This window comes from Meleagris gallopavo, chromosome 1, assembly GCF_905368555.1.
Source record: "Meleagris gallopavo chromosome 1, MGAL_WU_HG_1.1, whole genome shotgun sequence".
NCBI lineage: Eukaryota > Metazoa > Chordata > Aves > Galliformes > Phasianidae > Meleagris > Meleagris gallopavo.
In genome coordinates, this window is record NC_139404.1 from 170,388,961 (window position 1) to 170,407,144 (window position 18,184).

General features: G+C 39.0%; 1 protein-coding gene across 11 annotated transcripts; it reads left to right on the forward strand.

Moving 5' to 3' along the window:
- The first annotated feature begins 1,215 nt into the window (after positions 1 to 1,215).
- Positions 1,216 to 17,599, forward strand: SPART (spartin). 11 transcript variants are annotated; one of them, XM_010728951.4, is made up of 11 exons: positions 1,216 to 1,536; positions 2,353 to 2,466; positions 6,486 to 7,325; positions 8,403 to 8,600; positions 9,552 to 9,656; positions 11,301 to 11,430; positions 12,217 to 12,411; positions 13,412 to 13,570; positions 13,650 to 13,740; positions 14,683 to 14,741; positions 16,013 to 16,159. In XM_010728951.4, exons 3-10 carry the CDS (start codon positions 6,495 to 6,497, stop codon positions 14,729 to 14,731), a joined length of 1,758 nt encoding a protein of 585 aa, XP_010727253.2. In that variant the 5' UTR covers positions 1,216 to 1,536; positions 2,353 to 2,466; positions 6,486 to 6,494; the 3' UTR covers positions 14,732 to 14,741; positions 16,013 to 16,159. The 11 variants fall into 11 exon arrangements, with proteins under 11 accessions (XP_010727253.2, XP_085072136.1, XP_019467758.2 ...); XM_019612213.3 differs by lacking the exon at positions 14,683 to 14,741 and adding an exon at positions 1,735 to 1,947 and having other exon boundaries at positions 1,217 to 1,536; positions 16,013 to 17,599; XM_010728946.4 differs by lacking the exon at positions 14,683 to 14,741 and adding an exon at positions 1,735 to 1,943 and having other exon boundaries at positions 1,217 to 1,536; positions 16,013 to 17,599.
- Positions 17,600 to 18,184: the final 585 nt, after the last annotated feature.

The window sequence follows — 18,184 nt, forward strand, 5'->3', positions numbered from 1 at the left end:
CCACATCTACCCTTTTCACAGAATTCCTGGATCATTTTTGCACTGGAAACTACAACGTGACACATTTCTAGAGACAACCCAGACCTTAATGAGGCTGAGAAGTAAACTCATCATTCAGGGCTGGGGTCCTGGTCCCCAGCTAGATGGGGCTGCCACCTGCTAAACTCATATGTTTTGTGATCCTGAGTGTGCCAAAGGTTGACTCACACTCGGCATAGCCAATTAAAAGTAGGCACAACCTTCTGACAGCAACTTACTGTCCCAAAGCACCTCTGGAAGCACCAGCATAGGGAGAACCTTGCACTAGTGCACACATGGAATCACAGAATTGTAGCAGTTGGAAGGAAGCTCTTGAGTCCAACCCCCTGCTAAAGCAGGTTCCCTTAGAGTAGATTGAGCAGGAAAGCATCCAGAAGGATCTTGAGTCTCCAGAGAAGGAGACTCCACAGCCTCTCTGGGCAGCCTGTTCTGGTGCTCTGCCACACTAAAAGTAAAGAAGTTCTTCGTCATGTTCAGATGTAACTTCTCGTTCTCCAATTTCTGCCCACTGTCCTTTGTCCTGTTGCTGCATGCTACTGAAAAAAGCCCAGTCCCACGCACTTGGCTCCTGTACTTTAGATGTTTATAAACAGTGATGAGATGCCTTCTCATCTTTTTCTTCTCCAGGCTCAACAGACTCGGAATACTCAACCTTCCTCATACAGGAGATGCTCCAGGCTCTTCAGCATCTTTGTGGCCCTCTGCTGGATTGTCTCTAGGATACCCCAGTCTTTCTTGAATTGAGGAGCCCAGAACTGGACACAACACTCCAGATGTGGCTTTACAAGCAGAGAAGAGGATCACCTCCCTCGACCTGTAGGCCAAGCTGTTTGTGTCGCACCTCTGGATCGAATTTGCCACAAGGGCACACTGCTGGCTCATTGCCGATCCGCTGCCCACCAGGAGGGCACCCGTGCTAGACTCAACTTGGCCTGAAATCTTCCGTATGTAAGTCCGGCAGCGCAGGACTTTTAACACGACGATCAGTGATGCATAAATACCGAGCTGCCGGCTTATATTCAGAAACAATAGCCGCAGTTTCACTCAGATTTCTGGTGTCGTGGAGATGCAGCAAGCACACACCACGCCTCACCCCGCAGAGAAGAGCCGCTGTCGGGCACACGACGGCGTGTCACCCGCAGGTGACAGTCAGCCCAGGCGGAGCGCGGACGCAGGGCACAGCCCGGGCGAGGCCCCGCCCCGAGACGAGGGCGGAGCGGCCGCTGCCGCCTGACCCTGCAGGCCGCGGCGGGGGCTTGCCGGGCGTAACTTGCTTCAATTACGCGCGGCTGAGAGGCCGGGCCCTTTCGGACAGGCTCGGCTGGTTGTGGTGAGGAGGCTCGTTCGGCTGGGAGCGGCGGGAGGGCGGCCGCGGGGCGGTCGCGGTGGTCCCGCACGGCGCTGCGGGCTGAGCCGGGCTGGGAGCCTGTGCCACTAAGAGGGAGCGAGGAGGCCGGATCGTTCCGAGTTAAAGTGTCGCCGAGAAGCACTTATCCTGTAAGTGGCTCGGTACGGAAGTGAGGGATTATTTAGCAAAATTCCCTGCTCCGCGTGTTCTGCCTGCTCTGAGAGGGTCGGGTCGGGACGGGCTTGGGTCGTTTCTATCTGCTGATGAGAAATCTGTCGGTGATGGCGGGGAGCTGGTAGGCCTGCTCGTAATTAAAAGTGTTAAATAGCAGTCTTGCGTAACTGCAGGTCTTGTTGGAATCGTTTCCCTTTCCCGGAGAACACGAGGTAGTGACGGTGCCTTTGTACGCGGTCCGGTGTGTGACACGGCTGCCAGCTGCCCCGCCGTGCGCCCGCTTTCTGTTCCAGAGACGTGCCGGGTCGGCACTTGAGAGCTGACAGCTCTGCCCTGACACCCTGCGATGGAAGCTCAGGCCACGCACGGCGTCGGGGAGAAAGTTGGTTTGTGAGGAGAAAATAGGCTTGAGACAGTAGTGCTGAAAGGAGGGCACTGAGGCGTGCGGGGTGGTGGGTGTGGGTGCTGCCAGCGTGAGATGTGTGCTGAAATATCCGATGGTGGGAGTTCTCTGAAGTCCTCAGTTATTATAGGAGAGTAGGAGTTACCATGTCTGGCTTTCATATTATCCAGCCCTAAGTGCTTAAATATCAGCTGTAGGCCACTGCTTAATGAAAAATTTAAGCGCTGCTCTAAAGAGGCTAATTTAAATAAGCTAGAAGGAAAGAAAGAAGGTGAAGTCGATCAGCTGGTACCTACTATATTAATTTGAATCCTTTATAGCATTTGTGTTAGATCAGTATGTTCTCAAAAGTCTCAAAAGTTACTGAAGCCTTAATTGCTTTTTATAGATTAAGGCTTGAATAATTCTGTCTGCATCGCAGTTCTCCTTCACCATCTTCATCTTTGAAATCAGTGGCTGACAGAGAAACAGCTGACATATCAGAAGATCTCTGGATTAAGGGGTAGGTTTTTTTCTCCCATAGCCCCACCTACAAGTTTTGAATACAGGGAGCTGGAAAGCATGTTCTACCTCTGTCAGTCAGGATATTTAATCCCCTTAATAAGCATTAGGTGTCATGTTTACCTTCTCACAGTTAAAACCACAACCAAACTGCTGGGTCTTTAAACTTTTTTTTTTTTTTAATGGAGTTTGCTGCATTAGAGGAAGGATGGTCAGCCATATAGCTGAAGTGTTAGCATACAATATCAAATGGAATCCACACTGCCCCCCCTGCCCTTTAGCCTCCCTTGGCCAAGTCTCTTGGCACCAAAGAGTATATCTGTAATGATGTGTGGAAAAGAGCTAAGGAATGAGTCAAGTGCTGGTTTGATCTGTGATTATCTACACTGCCCGTTAGTTCTTTTCTTAGCTCCTTTTTGGATCAGCTTTCTCAAAGACAAGTTCCTGTGAGTCTTACTGAGCACTAGGAAGACATCTGGGCCAATTTGTACATCCAGTCACTGGGACAAAGGTTCAATTTTGGAGCACTTGTATTTAGCAATATGCAGTTGGCCATTTGTTCTAGCTTTAAAAAGTAAAAAATAGGAAATAGCAATGTACAGAAATAGATTACAATATAATGGGCACTTAGGTACTGTACTAAGATCATGCACTGAAAAAGATAATGAAGACTGATATTCCTTGCCTATGATCAAGAAACTACTTAAATGTTCTATTTCAGGGAATGTTTCCTCTTGTGTTCTAGGGGAGCGACCCAGCTAGCCTATTTACTTCAGTATACCCACCACTATTTTGTATCAATTTCAATTCATTCTTATTTATTAATTTATTAAATTCATTCCTTTGGGCTGACTTTTAGTTATCCTGTATTAAAATCAACTGTGAATTCCTTCCTCTGTTTCTAAGCGCATTGTCACACCAATGAATAGTCTGGCACTGACTGCTGTACATGCAGCACAAATTTGAGATGTTTCAGACAATCAGAGATGAGTTAACAATGCTCCCACTCTTCTGAGTTGCTAAGCCTGTTTTTGTATCTCTGTCACACATGGCCATGCAATGCTGCCTTGTGTGCACTGGTCCTGCTGACATCTCAGTTTCCTGACACATCTTTTATTTTGGGTTAATAAAGATTGAGCTTTAGCGAGAACTGTGCTGTTGACAGTACAGTGAGCATATGGAGTGGTACGTTACTGTTGCTCACTCTTAAGCAGAAATGCAGCTGTTACTTTTGGGTTTTACTTGATACCTCTTCTTGTTTTACACTAACAAGTGTTAGGAAAATTATTTAAAATCTGGGTAGTATCTTTCACATAGCTGCCCCCAACAAAACCAAATCAAAACATGAGGCAAAGCAGGTGATGGTGCTGCAGTTCTTGTTCACGCAGGCAAGTAGTTACTGCCCTAAGCAGGGACTTCATACAGGATTAAATTCACAGATACTAAAAATGTCAAAATGCTAAATGTTGCTCATAAAGAAGTAAACTATGATGTTGGCTTAAACTCTGGCCTTCTTTCTTGCTCTTTTAAGTCTTTTCTGTTTTAGAAGCCTCAAATAATTTTTAGATCAGAGTTCTTCACTGTTTAACTGTTTTTCATCTTTATACCCTCCTTAAAAAAAAATGGATTTTCAGTAAATGCAAGTGTTGATGCAGGATGATGTTGTCTAGGAGTCCCGAGGTTTTTGTTTTTTTTTTTTGCTAGCAGATTACTTGACATGTGTATCTTTAATTGCTCCATATACTTGGTTAATGTTCATAATTCTTTATTATGAGGAAACTTAGTGCACTTTCTCTGAGTGACATAGGGACAAAAGAATGGTTCTCCTAGACCATAAAATCTTCAGCACAGTGTATAATCTTTCATATAAGGATAAAGCTGTGTCTGCCACGATGTTCGCTCTTTCTGGTTACTTTCTAGTTGCTTGCTGTTGTGTTGGTCAGGAACATGCTCAGAGCTTCTAATCTTTATGCTTAGTGGTTACTAACTGCATATTTTTTCTTATGCCAGCATTGTTTTTCACTCTAAATCAAAGATACCAAACCTATTGGCAGCAGATCAGACAGCCAAAGAATCTCCTCCAGCCCTAAATTCATTTTTCTGCTGTAGAATATGAAATAGGCAGCAGGGCTGGTGACTTGAGAGGCTTGTGATCTGTTCCACCAGGGCTGCCTTCTCCAGCCATCCCTCGTGTTCCTAACCACATGCCTGCTGCTTGGCTGAAACGCTCATAGCTTGTGTTCTGCATGCAGTAGGATTGTGTCACATCATGCAGGAACAGGTGCAGTACAGACTACATGACGCTTCTGTCATCTGACTGCAGATGCATCATTCACACAAATGCCATCTGCTTTTTGATAATAAAGAGTGTGGGAGTAGAGCACAGCATTCAGTCTTTGCCTCTAAAATGTTTTTCACTTCTGAAGTTAGTCTGCTTTTATTGGAGAAGCAGAAAGATATTTATTTCCTTTGCTTTTCTGCAGTGGCATAAACCAAGAAGAGTTGGTGTTTCAGGGTCTTAATGCAAGCTTGAATTTCCATAGTTCTTTTCTTCCTTCCTGACTTCCTTTATTTCATCCAGTATATTTATAGAGGCTAATCCAAATCTCTTAGCCTTTGTTTTATTCGCTTGATGAGCCAAACTTATTTCCCCGGAGAGAGGTAATTGGTGCACCAGAAGTTTCAGTAACCTTCCTTTCTCTTTCTGTTCTGATGCAGCTTTATTAAATGTGGGTCAGCACTGTGTGGGGAGTCTCACCTGTGCTTGTACAGTGGTATTAATGCTACAGTGTGTAATAGAAATATTCTTATTTTTGCCCTACTGATTCTTTACTTGCCTGTTTCATGGCCATGTTTTTTGCAGCTTGCTGTCATTGTGGCTGACAAGCATCTCTAGATTTTTCTCCATTCTGCCCAGCTTATAGCAGAGAACTGTTTTGTTGGTTTTTTTTTTCTCCCTTAAGATATACTCTCTTAAAATAATAAGAAAAAGTTAATAATCTGTTAATATTTTATTATCAATACTTGTTGATAAGTAATATCCTTTTGTTGTTGTTGCCCACGATCACTACTCTATTCATAACCTATACTGAATTGTCAATGGCTTTAAGTGCCATCAGCAAAAAATTTCAATGGAATTTTTTTACATTGTGTGCTGAAAATGCTATCTTAGTTCAAGAACAACTTGTATTTGCTGCATTTAGCCAAGTTGAGTTAAAACAATGGATTTACACGTTTTGAAGTTCAAATGAACCCACTAGATTATTTCCTGCTCTTTAATTGTTCATGTATTCCTCAAACAGCCTAATGTGTGCATTCTAAAATAAAAATAGAACCCACAGCCTTTTGTACATTCAGGATTTTGTCACCTGGGGAGCAACGAAGGGAAAACATCGGTCTTCCTTCTCCATTGTAAGCACTGTGGAGGAAATAAATAATTCCCTGTTTTCATGCTGTAAAGAGAAGCTTTAACTTTAACTTCCCAATTCCATTGGAGTGTTGATGTTAGTTGGAAAAGATTTATCATAATTTGTTTAAATCTTCTGAGTGCTTTCCCTTAAATCGTTTAAATAAAAATGTACTGAGTTTGCAAGTTCAGCCTTTATTTAAATAGACAAACTGTTAACTGAGTTTTTTTAATATCATAGGGATTTTTTGGGGAAAACATTGGAAGTAAGGGTAGATTTATTTATTTTATTCCACTGTTTGGTACTGATCTTAGTATTTTTTTTAAGATGGAATGCTTAATGTCAGGAATGTCTGTGTTCTTCTGATGCTTCTTAAGAAATAAATGTTTGGTGTAATTACAGGTGATGGTTACTGAGTTAAATTCTTTGATGACTGTGAGTCATACGTTCTAAAGGTTAATAGGAGATAACTGAAACATCAGAATTTGTACCAAGCAACTAGATAGCTTTCTGGTAATACACACAGTATGATCACCTTTAGAGAGGTTACTTCATTATAATGTAAACTTTGTTTGGCTTAATCTGTGAATACTCTTACCAACTTGTATTCCAGTGTGCAGCAATGGAACAACTGCGGGATCCAGTTATGCAAGAAGATGCAAATATTAAAGCTATTAATGAAGAGTACACAAAAGCCTTTATTTTTATCAATAAAGGACTACATGCAGATGAACTGGGTCAGAAGGAAGAGGCAAGAAGTTACTACAAGCAAGGTCTTGACCACTTGCTTCGAGGAGTTAGTATTCCATCACAGGATCCTGCATGTGTGGGACCCCAGTGGGAATCTGCCAGGCAAATGCAACAGAAGATGAAGGAGACCCTCCAGAACGTGCGCACTCGACTTGATATTCTAGAGCAAAACACTCCACCTGTAGGAGCAAGCCCTGCTGCAATGGATGCCCATGCTGGAGTGCCCAAATTGTACCCACACATTCCTTCTACAGAAAAGCCAGAAAGGCCCTCCCCACCTAATGCTCTGTTTGTACCAAGTCAGCCACCTGCAGCAGGTGAAAGTGTTGCAGCTGCAAGCCAGGGGCAGCTTCCATCTGTGAGTCCATCAGCTGCAAAACCTCTGTGTCTGCCAAACGAAGCACCTCCTGCCTATACTCCTCAAGCTACCGATGGCCATTTTACTGTGTCTTATGGCACAGACTCAGGGGAGTTTTCTTCTGTCAGTGAGGACTACTACAGAAAGTGTACTCAGCCACCTCCCCTTCAAAACCTGGGAGTGGATGCAGATGAGCTGATCTTGATTCCTCAAGGAGTACAGATATTCTTTGTGACTCCTGATGGGCAGGTCAGTGCTCCTTCGTATCCTGGATATCTGCGCATTGTGAAGTTCTTGGATACAGACAGTGAGATGGCCCAGAATCGTCCACCTGCGTTTCTTCAGGTAACAGGGAAATAATTTTCTTTAATTACAAATATATGTCAAAGTTTTAAACAACAGTCTTCTTATTTCTTGCTTTTCTAAGTCTTTGTGATGTTATGAGGGATTTAATAGCCATTGGAAAAGGTTATTTTCTGCAAATAAACAACTTGATGTCTTTTCTGAGAAAACGTCCTTATTGTCTTCCCAAGGTTCTTGCGTGCTTACTGTTGTGATGAATTCCATTTTCTAAAGGAATTGGTTGACGTTTCTTTTTCATTTCATAAAACCAAATTCCCCTTCCTCACATTGAGAAAAAGTGTTGATTCATATGTTGTAACATTTAAACATTCAGTATAAAACAGATTTATGTAGTACCCAATTAGTCACAACTAGAGATAAGGTATTGGGGTCAAATTAGAGAATCTGAATGAAGAACTTCAGAGCCTGTGTTAGTCTGAGAAGCACAAATGAAAAAGATGTGTTATTTGGATGTTTTTTTCTTCTTAAGTGCTTACTTCTTGTGGGCACATTCTGTACTGCACATTGTATTTCTGATCCGGTTTCCAACTTGATGGAGAGAGACCTCTTTGATGGAACTGTCTCAACAAATGAAGGAGAAACTTTGGCAAACAAACAAAAAAAAAACTGTTCCTGTTTTTGGTTCCACTGGTTAGTGGATCCACTGGAATCTTTAGCAGGCCAGTGATAGCCGTACATTCTCTTTATCCAATCATGTAGACCTGTCCTGAGATCAATAGAAAGTAAGAGACACCGAGTCCTGGTTTATTTGGCAGTGCACTTCATCTCCTTCTGCAACTAGGCCTCAAGACCAGGCTTCAGTTTAGAAGCTACCAGCCTGAATAATGATCCTGTGGAAATCAGTATGTTCTCTGTCAGAACTAATTAAGACTGCCATCTCCACAGTCATGAAGGTTTTTGAGTTGATTATGGTTTGGTTTTGTATTTTTTTTCCCTAGATACCTAAGGCTTTTTTTCTTACTAAACTGTATGGAAAATTAACTTTCTAGTGCTACTCAGAGCATTCTGCCTATCTTTTCTTTTTAAAATTTAATTCCTTCACGTGTATATCTTTTCCAGGTTTGTGACTGGTTGTATCCTCTAATGTGCAACCAATCTCCTGTTCTGTGCTGCAATACGGGAGTCTACATGTTCCCTGACATGATGTCTCAGATACCAGGATCCTATGTGGGAGTAGTGTTGTCTTCAGAACTTCCAGCAGCTGACAGAGAGCTTTTTGAGGATCTGTTAAAGCAGATGTCTGACCTTCGACTCCAGGTAAATTCCCCAACTGCCTTTTCTAAACCTACAATGAAAGGTGGAAGTGGTAGTGTGTCTGCCAGTTTATACTTAGTTTGTGCCTTATTGGCAAGCTCACCAGCGAGAAATAAAGTAGCCAAGACTTAAGGGTACCTAGTAATGAAACTGTAGGCTCTGTGAGATAAGGGTATTGACATTTTTAAAATAATGCATTATAAGCACAGAGAAGAATTGGAAATCACTCTGGATGTTTTCACTATTTTTCCTAAAGGATAACATAGGCCCCAAAAGAAAATTTTCAGGAGAAAGTGGGAGTTTTTTTCCTGTGGGCGAACATGCACACCATCTAAGTGTAGTTTGGATGGCAGCATTCAGGAAATATTGTTCACAAATGCAATTACAGTTCAAAAATGTTAAGCAGCTTCAAAGACAACCTGTGAAAATACTGAGTACCTCAAAAATCTGTCTGATACCTCATTACAGTAAGATTTTAACAGACACAGTAGAAAAAAAAAACCCGCATAATCTAACAAAGATGCAGTAAGATACAGTGACTGGAAACAAAGTGAGTTAAGAGTTACTGTAAGAGTACTGGAGCACCATGTCAGGAAGAATGGTAATCAATAATCACTCAGTAGTTCATAGCAAGATAATACCTGTTTGTGGAAGATAACATCTTATTGAATCACCAAGACTTGAATGCAGTGATGATGAAGAACCAGGCTGCAGCATGTCATGTGGGTGGAATTCTGTTAGAAATCCTGTTGAGTTCAGCAGGGAATTGTACTAGCACGGAAGGCCACTGCTTTTTACTTCAAAGGGAAAAGAACTACAGAACTGTGTGATGTTTCAGTGCAGGACTTACTGGCTAAATTTGTAGTCTTTCCTGCGTAGAAGTAGTTCCAATTGGATATCAATCTAGTCCCTTAATTGTCCTAATTGTTAATATTCCCTGATATGATATCACAGGTGCCAGGATCCCATGAGAGAGTAGGGTTACCATCAGAGCTCCCAGCAACAGAGAGAGCGCATTTTGAAGATAAATTAAAACAGATGTCTGGCCACAAAGTCCAGGTAAATTCCAGGACAGTGATTCTAAAATTTTATAGTAACGAAAGAAAAGTCATCACTTAAGTGCACCTTAAAACTGCTGAGATTCCAGACCTGTTTGACCACAGCAATGTATCCTCCCATGGTGTGTCCTGTAGTTTTATTTGTCTGTTTGTATATTACTTCTTAAGAGTAGGTGCAGACTGTCCTGCTTTGCAAATCAGTTGCAGATTTCTGGATTTTTAATAACTTTGATATAGCAATTGGATATAACTTCCTTTTGGCAAATTATTTAAAAGCCTAATCTGCTGGCTATTTTCTGTATGTTTTACATAGTGGTCACAAGGATCTAACTAGCAACTTATGTTTAATGTGACTGTAGCATAGAATCTTAGACAAACCGTTTCTACACTTTAGCAAAGCCCGTAGAAGAGTCTTTTAATTTTTTTTTCCAGATGGTGACCCAGACTGTGGCAAAAAAATTATACCTGGAACATACTTTGGTTTTTGTTTGTTTGTTTTAATAGGCTTAAGGATTTTCTTTAATTGTAGATATTTATTAAGGTTATTTTTCCTGCCCTGCACTCATAGTGTTTTGGTCATCTGCTAAGGGCATTTCTTGAAGATGAGGATTTCAGACTGCGATCAAGCAGTAATTGATAAAATCCTGCAAGTCAGTTATACTTTGTTAATCTTTTGGGTAGAAACTTACTAAGACTTAATCCAGTCTTTCCTGTTAGTGTTCTTGTTGGTTTTTTACTGCAACGGTTGTCTTTGTGCTCAGTGTTACATCTTGCTAACTCTTCCAACCAATCTAAGAATTCCATGCAGTATCAAATACTATTCCATATTGGTGTTCTATTCTGTTCATAGGTTTCATCTAGGAATATTTTCGTATAGGCTCTTTCAGACCAAACAAAAATATTTTTCTATCCGTCACTAATAAGCATTGTTTTCAATCTCTGAAATACTTACTGTTCTTTTATTTTTACTTTTTTACATTGCAAAAGTACTAAACATAGAATCCGAACCAAAACCTAAATCCATTACATTTTTTTTCTGCCTTCTCTAGTTAAAGTTCGATTATACATTGTGAACTGTGCAGTGTTACACTTTTTAGAAACACTAAGCAGACTGTGTTGGTGATTGCTACGTTTGAATGATTAATGTCCACTCAAGAAACTCTAGAGCTTGACATGAAATTGCACAGAACCTATCTGCCCAACTTTAAATGTGGAGCAGTTATCATGCACAGCTTGGCATGTTCCTTGGCTGTGCCAGTCTGCAAAAAGCATCAACAGCACAGGGAATGAATAATGTCCTTTATTTTTGGATATGAGGGGAAATGATGGGGTCTAAATGACAACAGCTGCATTCTTTTAGTGCAGCTGGATTCTCTGAGCAAAGACTGCAGTTCCCATGCTGGATAACAGGAGAGTTGACTTCTCTCTGAGGAGATACGATAAATGGATCAGTCCTTTATTGCTGGTTAACTTGTGCTGTAGGTTATGTTACTTAGTTGACCGCATGGCCTTACTAGCAAGCAAATCTTCTTTTAACTGTATAAAGAAAGTGTACAGTGAGCAAAAAATAATTGAATTTGGAGGAATACGCAGAACTGGCTTTTTTTGATAATGGATATCTAAGATATTTACTTTTGCTTGTCAGCCTTCAGAAGTCTCCAGTGATGTGATTAATTTGCCTCAGACTGTACATATCCAACCACATCCTGAAGAAGGGGAAAATCAGAAAGAATTGCCAGAATGGAGTGAGAAAGTTGCCCGTGGAATCTTGTCAGGTATTACTGTAACAGGAGGGTTACATTAAATATAAACCTCTGCAAGTCAAACAATATTTTCACCTAACTGTGTGCTAGCAGAAGCTGAGTAGTCCATTTCTAATAACATGAAGAATACATTGGTGTGCTTTATGAAAACAGCACGGAGTTTAAATCCCCTGCCAACATTCTTGCTCACTGCAAATGGGTTAGACTCCTAATTTGACTATGTAAATTAGCTGTTGTCCCATGTGACTCAAACCACTGTGATACCATAGTTCTACTCTTGTTTAAGCAGTTATATTAAAGGAGATATCTGTTGTGGTTTCTGCTGATAAACAATTTTTTCCTCTGAGAAGCTTTGGAATACACAAGTGAGTGAAAGATTGAGTAAATATGAATCTGTTAGAAGGGCATAGAGGTTAGGTTGTACATTTTCAGAATGTTAACAGCATTGAGATGAGCACTTCTATCACTTTTGACTCTGCTGGGACCTGGATATTCAAGAAAAAAAAAAAAGCCAACTGAAAAAAAACACCACAAACAATTGAGTTTCTGTATTGAGCTGACATTTGGACAAAGAATGGCTGTACTGGACTTAAATAAAATGAACTGCTAAAATGTAGGTGGTGTAGGAGCAGAATTCATTGCAGGAATTCATGCTGGCACAGTCAGGAAAGAATATAATTGCAGAATGTAATTGGGAATGTTTCTAAGATCGGTGTTGGAGAAGCAGGGGAGGGAAAGCTAGGAATTCTAGCCTCTAAAACTCCACGTGTTTTAAGAAAAACAATTTTTGCCCTGAAGGTGCATCTTGGGTAAGCTGGGGCCTCGTAAAAGGAGCAGAATTTACTGGGAAAGCTATTCACAAAGGAGCTTCCAAACTGCGAGAACACATTCAGCCAGAAGAAAAACCTCTGGAAGTCAACCCAACTGTAGCAAAGGGGCTTCATGTAGCGAAACAGGCTACTGGAGGAGCTGTGAAAGTCAGCCAGTTCTTAGGTAAGATGCTCTATCTCATAGCATATTGTATTTTTGCCTTAGAGTAAATATTCTGTGAAATGAGAGCTGGTTTATTCAGCCAGGGAATTTGAGGAAGGACTGATCTGATAAAATTCAGAGACTGGTTGTTTGTACCTGGTTATTTTCTATGTGAGGGATGCGTTTTAGGAATTTTTTATATTGTACGGCCTTGATGCATCTTTTTCTTGACTAAAGTAATAATCTAGATAGCAGAGCATTTCTCTGATTTGAAGTTTCATGTTTCATTTATATACATATTTAAAGTTCTAAACAGTTCAGAATGTTCTCTCTCTCTTCCTGCGTTAATCACCACATATTTTAAAAGCTATATTGTCACTGACTATTAACTTATATTTTATCAGTACAGAATGTGTATGCACATTTGTTGATACATGCACCTGCAAAACGTGTGTTAGACTATGTATAGACTTCCAAATAGTAATCACTTGGTGTTCAGAGGTGCTTGGGAATCGTAGGAGCTCTCAGTAATTTAATTCTGTTATTTATTTGTATTAGTGTGGATGTGTAGTGTATAGCACTTCATTTAAGTGTAAAAGTACTGTGCTGGATGACACCTGACTACTTTGAAGATCTGGAATGATTGTAAGTGTTCTCCACAAGATGAGAAAGGAAAGAAAGACATTGTGTTCTCCATTTGCAAGTTGGGGATAACTAAGCGATGGAAGCGCTTTCTTGAAATTAGAGTGTGTGACAAATACCTGTTGGTTTTCTTGTGCTTCTAGATCAGCCCTACTTGATTCTTAGGAAATTGAGCTGAGCAGAATCTGGAAACAAGTTTTGCTTCTGTATCAGTTCAGTTACTTAAGCATGGATTCAAGTTTCTCTTCAGAATAAGCATGTTTAAATAGAAGTAACATTCAAAACTTCAGTGAAGCATACTTTTGATTTAGGAGTAAATATAAATAGTAAATATTCTGTGTTCTAACTAAGTAATCTCCATGCAATTCTTTTATGTCAGTTGAGGGAGTATGTTCAATAGCAAGCTGTGTTGGAAAGGAGCTGGCTCCTCATGTGAAGAAGCATGGCAGCAAATTAGTTCCAGAATCCCTTAAGAAAGACAAAGATGGCAAATCTGCTCTTGATGGTGCCCTGGTGGTAGCAGCAAGTGGAGTACAAGGTAACAAAAATTCCTTCTGCTTTTTTTAATTGCATTCTTTTCAGTGCTGTGAACTCAATTAAGCTCTTCATTTTTACAGGGTTTGCAACAGTGTGGCAAGGTTTAGAAAGTGCAGCTAAGTGCATTGCTAAAAGTGTTTCAACTGAGACTGTAAAAACTGTGAAGCACAAGTAAGTTATGTTTTCTGATGGCTTTCATCTTCTACAGCATATTGTCATTGTGAATGAATACTAGCAAAAAAAGCTGATGAAAGTGAAGGAAAGCTACTAAAATACTCTAATTATACAGCATATGATAAGCTGCTAAGTGCACAGTAATGAGCATCTCCTGTGAATAAAAATATGAAATGAATGAGTGCTTCTGGTGAAATATATATATTCTCTTCTAGAACTATTACAGATTCTGGCAGTGTTAAGAAATAATGTTCATATTTATATTGTTGTTCTACAATGTGTCATTATGGAAGACAAAAAGCAGCCATTTTAAACCTCTCAAATGTGATCTTGAGTTTCTATAACATTAGCTGGACCTCAAAAAGTGAAAGGACTTCAAGTATAAGCAGGTTATATTAAAGCAATGAGGTAAAAAAGGAAAAGTATGTAAGGAAGTCTAAGGCATAAATGGCAATAATAAAATGAAACCAAGTAGGCTGGACTTGGAAAATATACGTGTTCAAAAAGGGTAGTGTGATTTGTGTTACTAAGATGATGCAAAGAACTAAGCTGATAAGTGTTAGTACTGAATGATGCTTTGGAGAATAAGGGAAGACACTAAAATACCTGCAACATATATGAAATGCACCCCTCCGAAAAGATGTGCAGTAGGTGTAGTTGTATATGGAGAGTAAGGTTGAGTTGTGACAGTGATAAGGATAGCAAATGAGCTGCTGAAAAGGATTGCTGAAAGTGCATCCAGCCTACTAGCAGAGGGTAAACAGCAGGAGATAGTATGGGGTTGGGTGGCAACTGGGGTTCTGTTCTGATGCATTTTAAATAGATTAGATGGCAAGCTAACAGTGGTCCTTTCTTCCTTATATTTGTTTTCAGTAGAATTGCCAGGAGGTATTTTACTGGTGCTTTTTCACATAAATTCACGCTAATGTTTTCTTTTAGATATAAAAATAGGAAATACGGAGATCAGCAGACAACAACCACTAACTGAAAGACAAAAAGTAATTACAAGTTATTACAATACAACTTAAAATATTTGATAATTGAGGATTTCCTCTATGTTTAGACTATCCCATTACATAACTGCATTAAAATTCTACATATCTCTTGTGTACTGTTTTTTGTGTCAATGAGAGAAAGACATAATTCCATTCTGAGTACTTGGATGAACTAACTAAATTCCCCTTAATGGAAATGGAAAGCTAAAGGAGCATTATTGTAGTCTCTCTTAAGTCAACAAAAAACTCAGCTAAAATTTAGCTGCGTTGCCTTTGCTGGTGGAAGAGATGCTTATAATATGAGTATGATAATCAGAACTGGGGGAGAACATCGTTTCAGAAGTAACAGTTCTGCAAAAGTACCTGGCTATTGATCTGATGGGTTTTTGCAGTAGTATGAACATCTTCAGTGTATGCATCTCCCCAGCTTTTTTCTTTTTTTCTTTTGTACAAGCAATGCAATTCAAACAGGCAAAGGTAAAAATCAGTTATCAAATATTTAAGAAATTATTTGTGTTGGATGGCCTGTAGTCTTAACAAAGTAAAACTCCCAACTTTAGTGATATGACAGAAAAATGGCTTATGATATTCCTGAAGTGAAAATAACTAATAAAAAAAAAAAAAAAGAGCAAACTGACAAATAGTGCTCCTTTGCTGTGACATTAATTCTGGGATCTGCAAATCAGACAGTGGTGATTTAAGGAATAATCAGTGAATTAAAAACAGGAACAAAACAAAAGTGCTGATTCTTTTAATTGTTTTGTTGTTGGCTCCCACCATTATACCATGGCTGTTGTTCTGATAACATAACAGATTTTTTTGGCTCCCCTGATACTCTGTGCTTCTCTTTGGCCTTATTTTGAGGTCCTCTGAGAATCTCTGGTCATAAAAAGCATAGGAAAAAGTAATTCCACTGACTGCTGAGATTCCAATGTTGCAAGAAATACTTCCCTTTGGCCTGGATTGCCTGCTTACAGTGCTATCTCAGGAAACGTCTGACTGCTAGGAAAAACTGAAGTTTTTTAGATAGGACAGAAACATAGTGGTATCTTTAAAGAAAAATGTATATGCTGGAAGAGCAGCCTTTACTCAAATGATTTAGTAATTTCTCATTTCAATCCTTAGACATTTGCCTGTCTGCTTATTCTTTGTATGTATTTAATTCTTTTTAATTTTGTATTCTTTGTATGTATTTAATTCTTGCTTTCAGAAGAATAATGGTGAAGAGAGAAGTACTAAATATACATTTACAAATCTGTTGTCTTTCTTAATAGGTATGGAGATGATGCTGGCAGTGCTACTGACAACGCTATGAGCTCTGCAATCAATGTTGGTGTTACAGCATTTAACATTGACCATATTGGTATCAAATCTATTGTAAAGAAAACTGCAAAGGAAACTGGCCATGCTGTATTAGATGAATATAAAGTACTGGATAAGGAGAAAAAGGATAAAAAATGAAAACAATGAAGTATTTCTCAAAGCCTTATATGAAACTTCATATGTAGAAGTAACCACACTGCTAATCTGTGATTTAATGCAAATCATACTGTGCTCTTCAAGCAACTGTTACTTAATTTGCCATGGGAAAATACAGAGTGGGCATTCTTAGAAGGAAAAATGAAAGTATCCTTAATTCCTCATTCTTTATTGATGCAGGATGTGAGTTTTCAGTTAATCGACTTGCCTCTGTAAGCACTTTCTCAAAACATAATATGGAATAAGAGATTAATACAGAAATGTTATTATAAATGTTTTTGTAATACACTATATTTGTAAAGAAGGTGGTGATACTGAACAAATAGGATTACTAATTCTGATAGAAATAGGGTTACTAGTTCTTTTTTTTTTTTTTTTTAATATTTTTAAGTTAATTTCACTAAAGCAAACTTTGGTATTTAATATGGACCTAAATAAGTGTTGTGTCTCATTCTTTCCTTTGTAGAGAATTCCTCTTCTCAGCTACTAAGCAGCTAGTCTTATCCAAATTTCATTTTTAGAAGAAATGAAAGATGAGCCTCAGGTAACTAGATAGTCATTTCTTTTAAATTTTTTTTTTCCCTCAGCATATGAGCAAACCAAAGATTTTTAAGTATTTATTCTAATAGCTCTAGCATTTACAGATCCAGAAAAATGTATTTTCCAGGAGAGTCCATAAGGAATATTTAAAGATTCTATGAAATTGAGATTTTTATATAGTTACAATGTCTGTTTTTGCATAAACGAGCATATTTTTCTTTAAAAACATTCTACTGAGATCACTGGAAACTTCTATGCAGTCTGTACTTTTCACCAGTCCTGAAAGATTCAGAGTACCTGATGGAAGGCATTAGGTATTTGTTTCAGCAGGTAGTTCTAACTGTCAGCATCTTTATTCTACTGAATTCCTGGTTGCACAAGGGACATCTCCAAAGTGTGTAATAAGCATTTCTACTTAGGAGATGTGTGTGGAATAGAATGGATACTTTTATGTAGCATTTTCATTTTGTTCCTCGTGTAACTTATTCCTGTTTCAAATGTAGAACTCTTGAGCTGCTTTTCCTACTGCTACTTATTTAAAGGTTCATTATTGAGTTTTAAAGCTGCTATACATTCTAATCTTGGCTGGACCTGCAGCAAACAGAATGCCATGAATTTACAACTTGTCTCCATTTTAAGTAATCAGAAAAAAATAACAATAAATGGTTGTCAGCAAGTTATCACAGTTATAAAAAGAACATCTATTAGAATTGTAATAAGTGCACATTTTGTGATGGGTACTGTAGGTGTGCACTTGGGGTGAAAAAATGTGAAACAAAGGAACTAACCACTTGAAGTGTAACTTTGATTTATGGAAATAAAAATAAAACTGGTCAAATGGTGCTTGGCCTTATGATATGAAGTTACTGTGAAGTGACTGGGGGGGAAAAAAAAGGACTTCTGAAGTAGTTAAAAAAAAAACAACAACAAACAACAGTCTAGGAGTATGCCTACAATAGAAATATGCTCATCAATTAGAGTTTAAAATATTTGAAACTAAAAAAGGCCCATCAGAAGCACATCATAACAATTTCTGTTACTGTGGTCTATCACTTGCCAACAAATGTAACTATTTTAAGGCAAATACAGATTTTGTATAGCCAAAAGAATCTTAGTTGTCGTCAATCAGTTTTGCAACAGAAATATTTGTATCTTCCTTCTCTCTGTCATTTGGGTTTCATATATAGTAGTTGCCCTTTAGTTCCATTGATAAATATTAAAACTAACTCACTGTATTAAAACCAGCAGTTAAAAGTGAACTGTGTTTTCAGGAGACCAACTTGTAGCACACTGAGCTGGAAAAAGATTGAAATACTATCTGTACTAGGCCAGGCATTGTTGTGCTGTTCAACCCACTCTCACTGTTCAACACTCTGTTCTCTTCACATGTACTCAGCCTTTCAAATTTGTCTAAAAATTAAAGCATT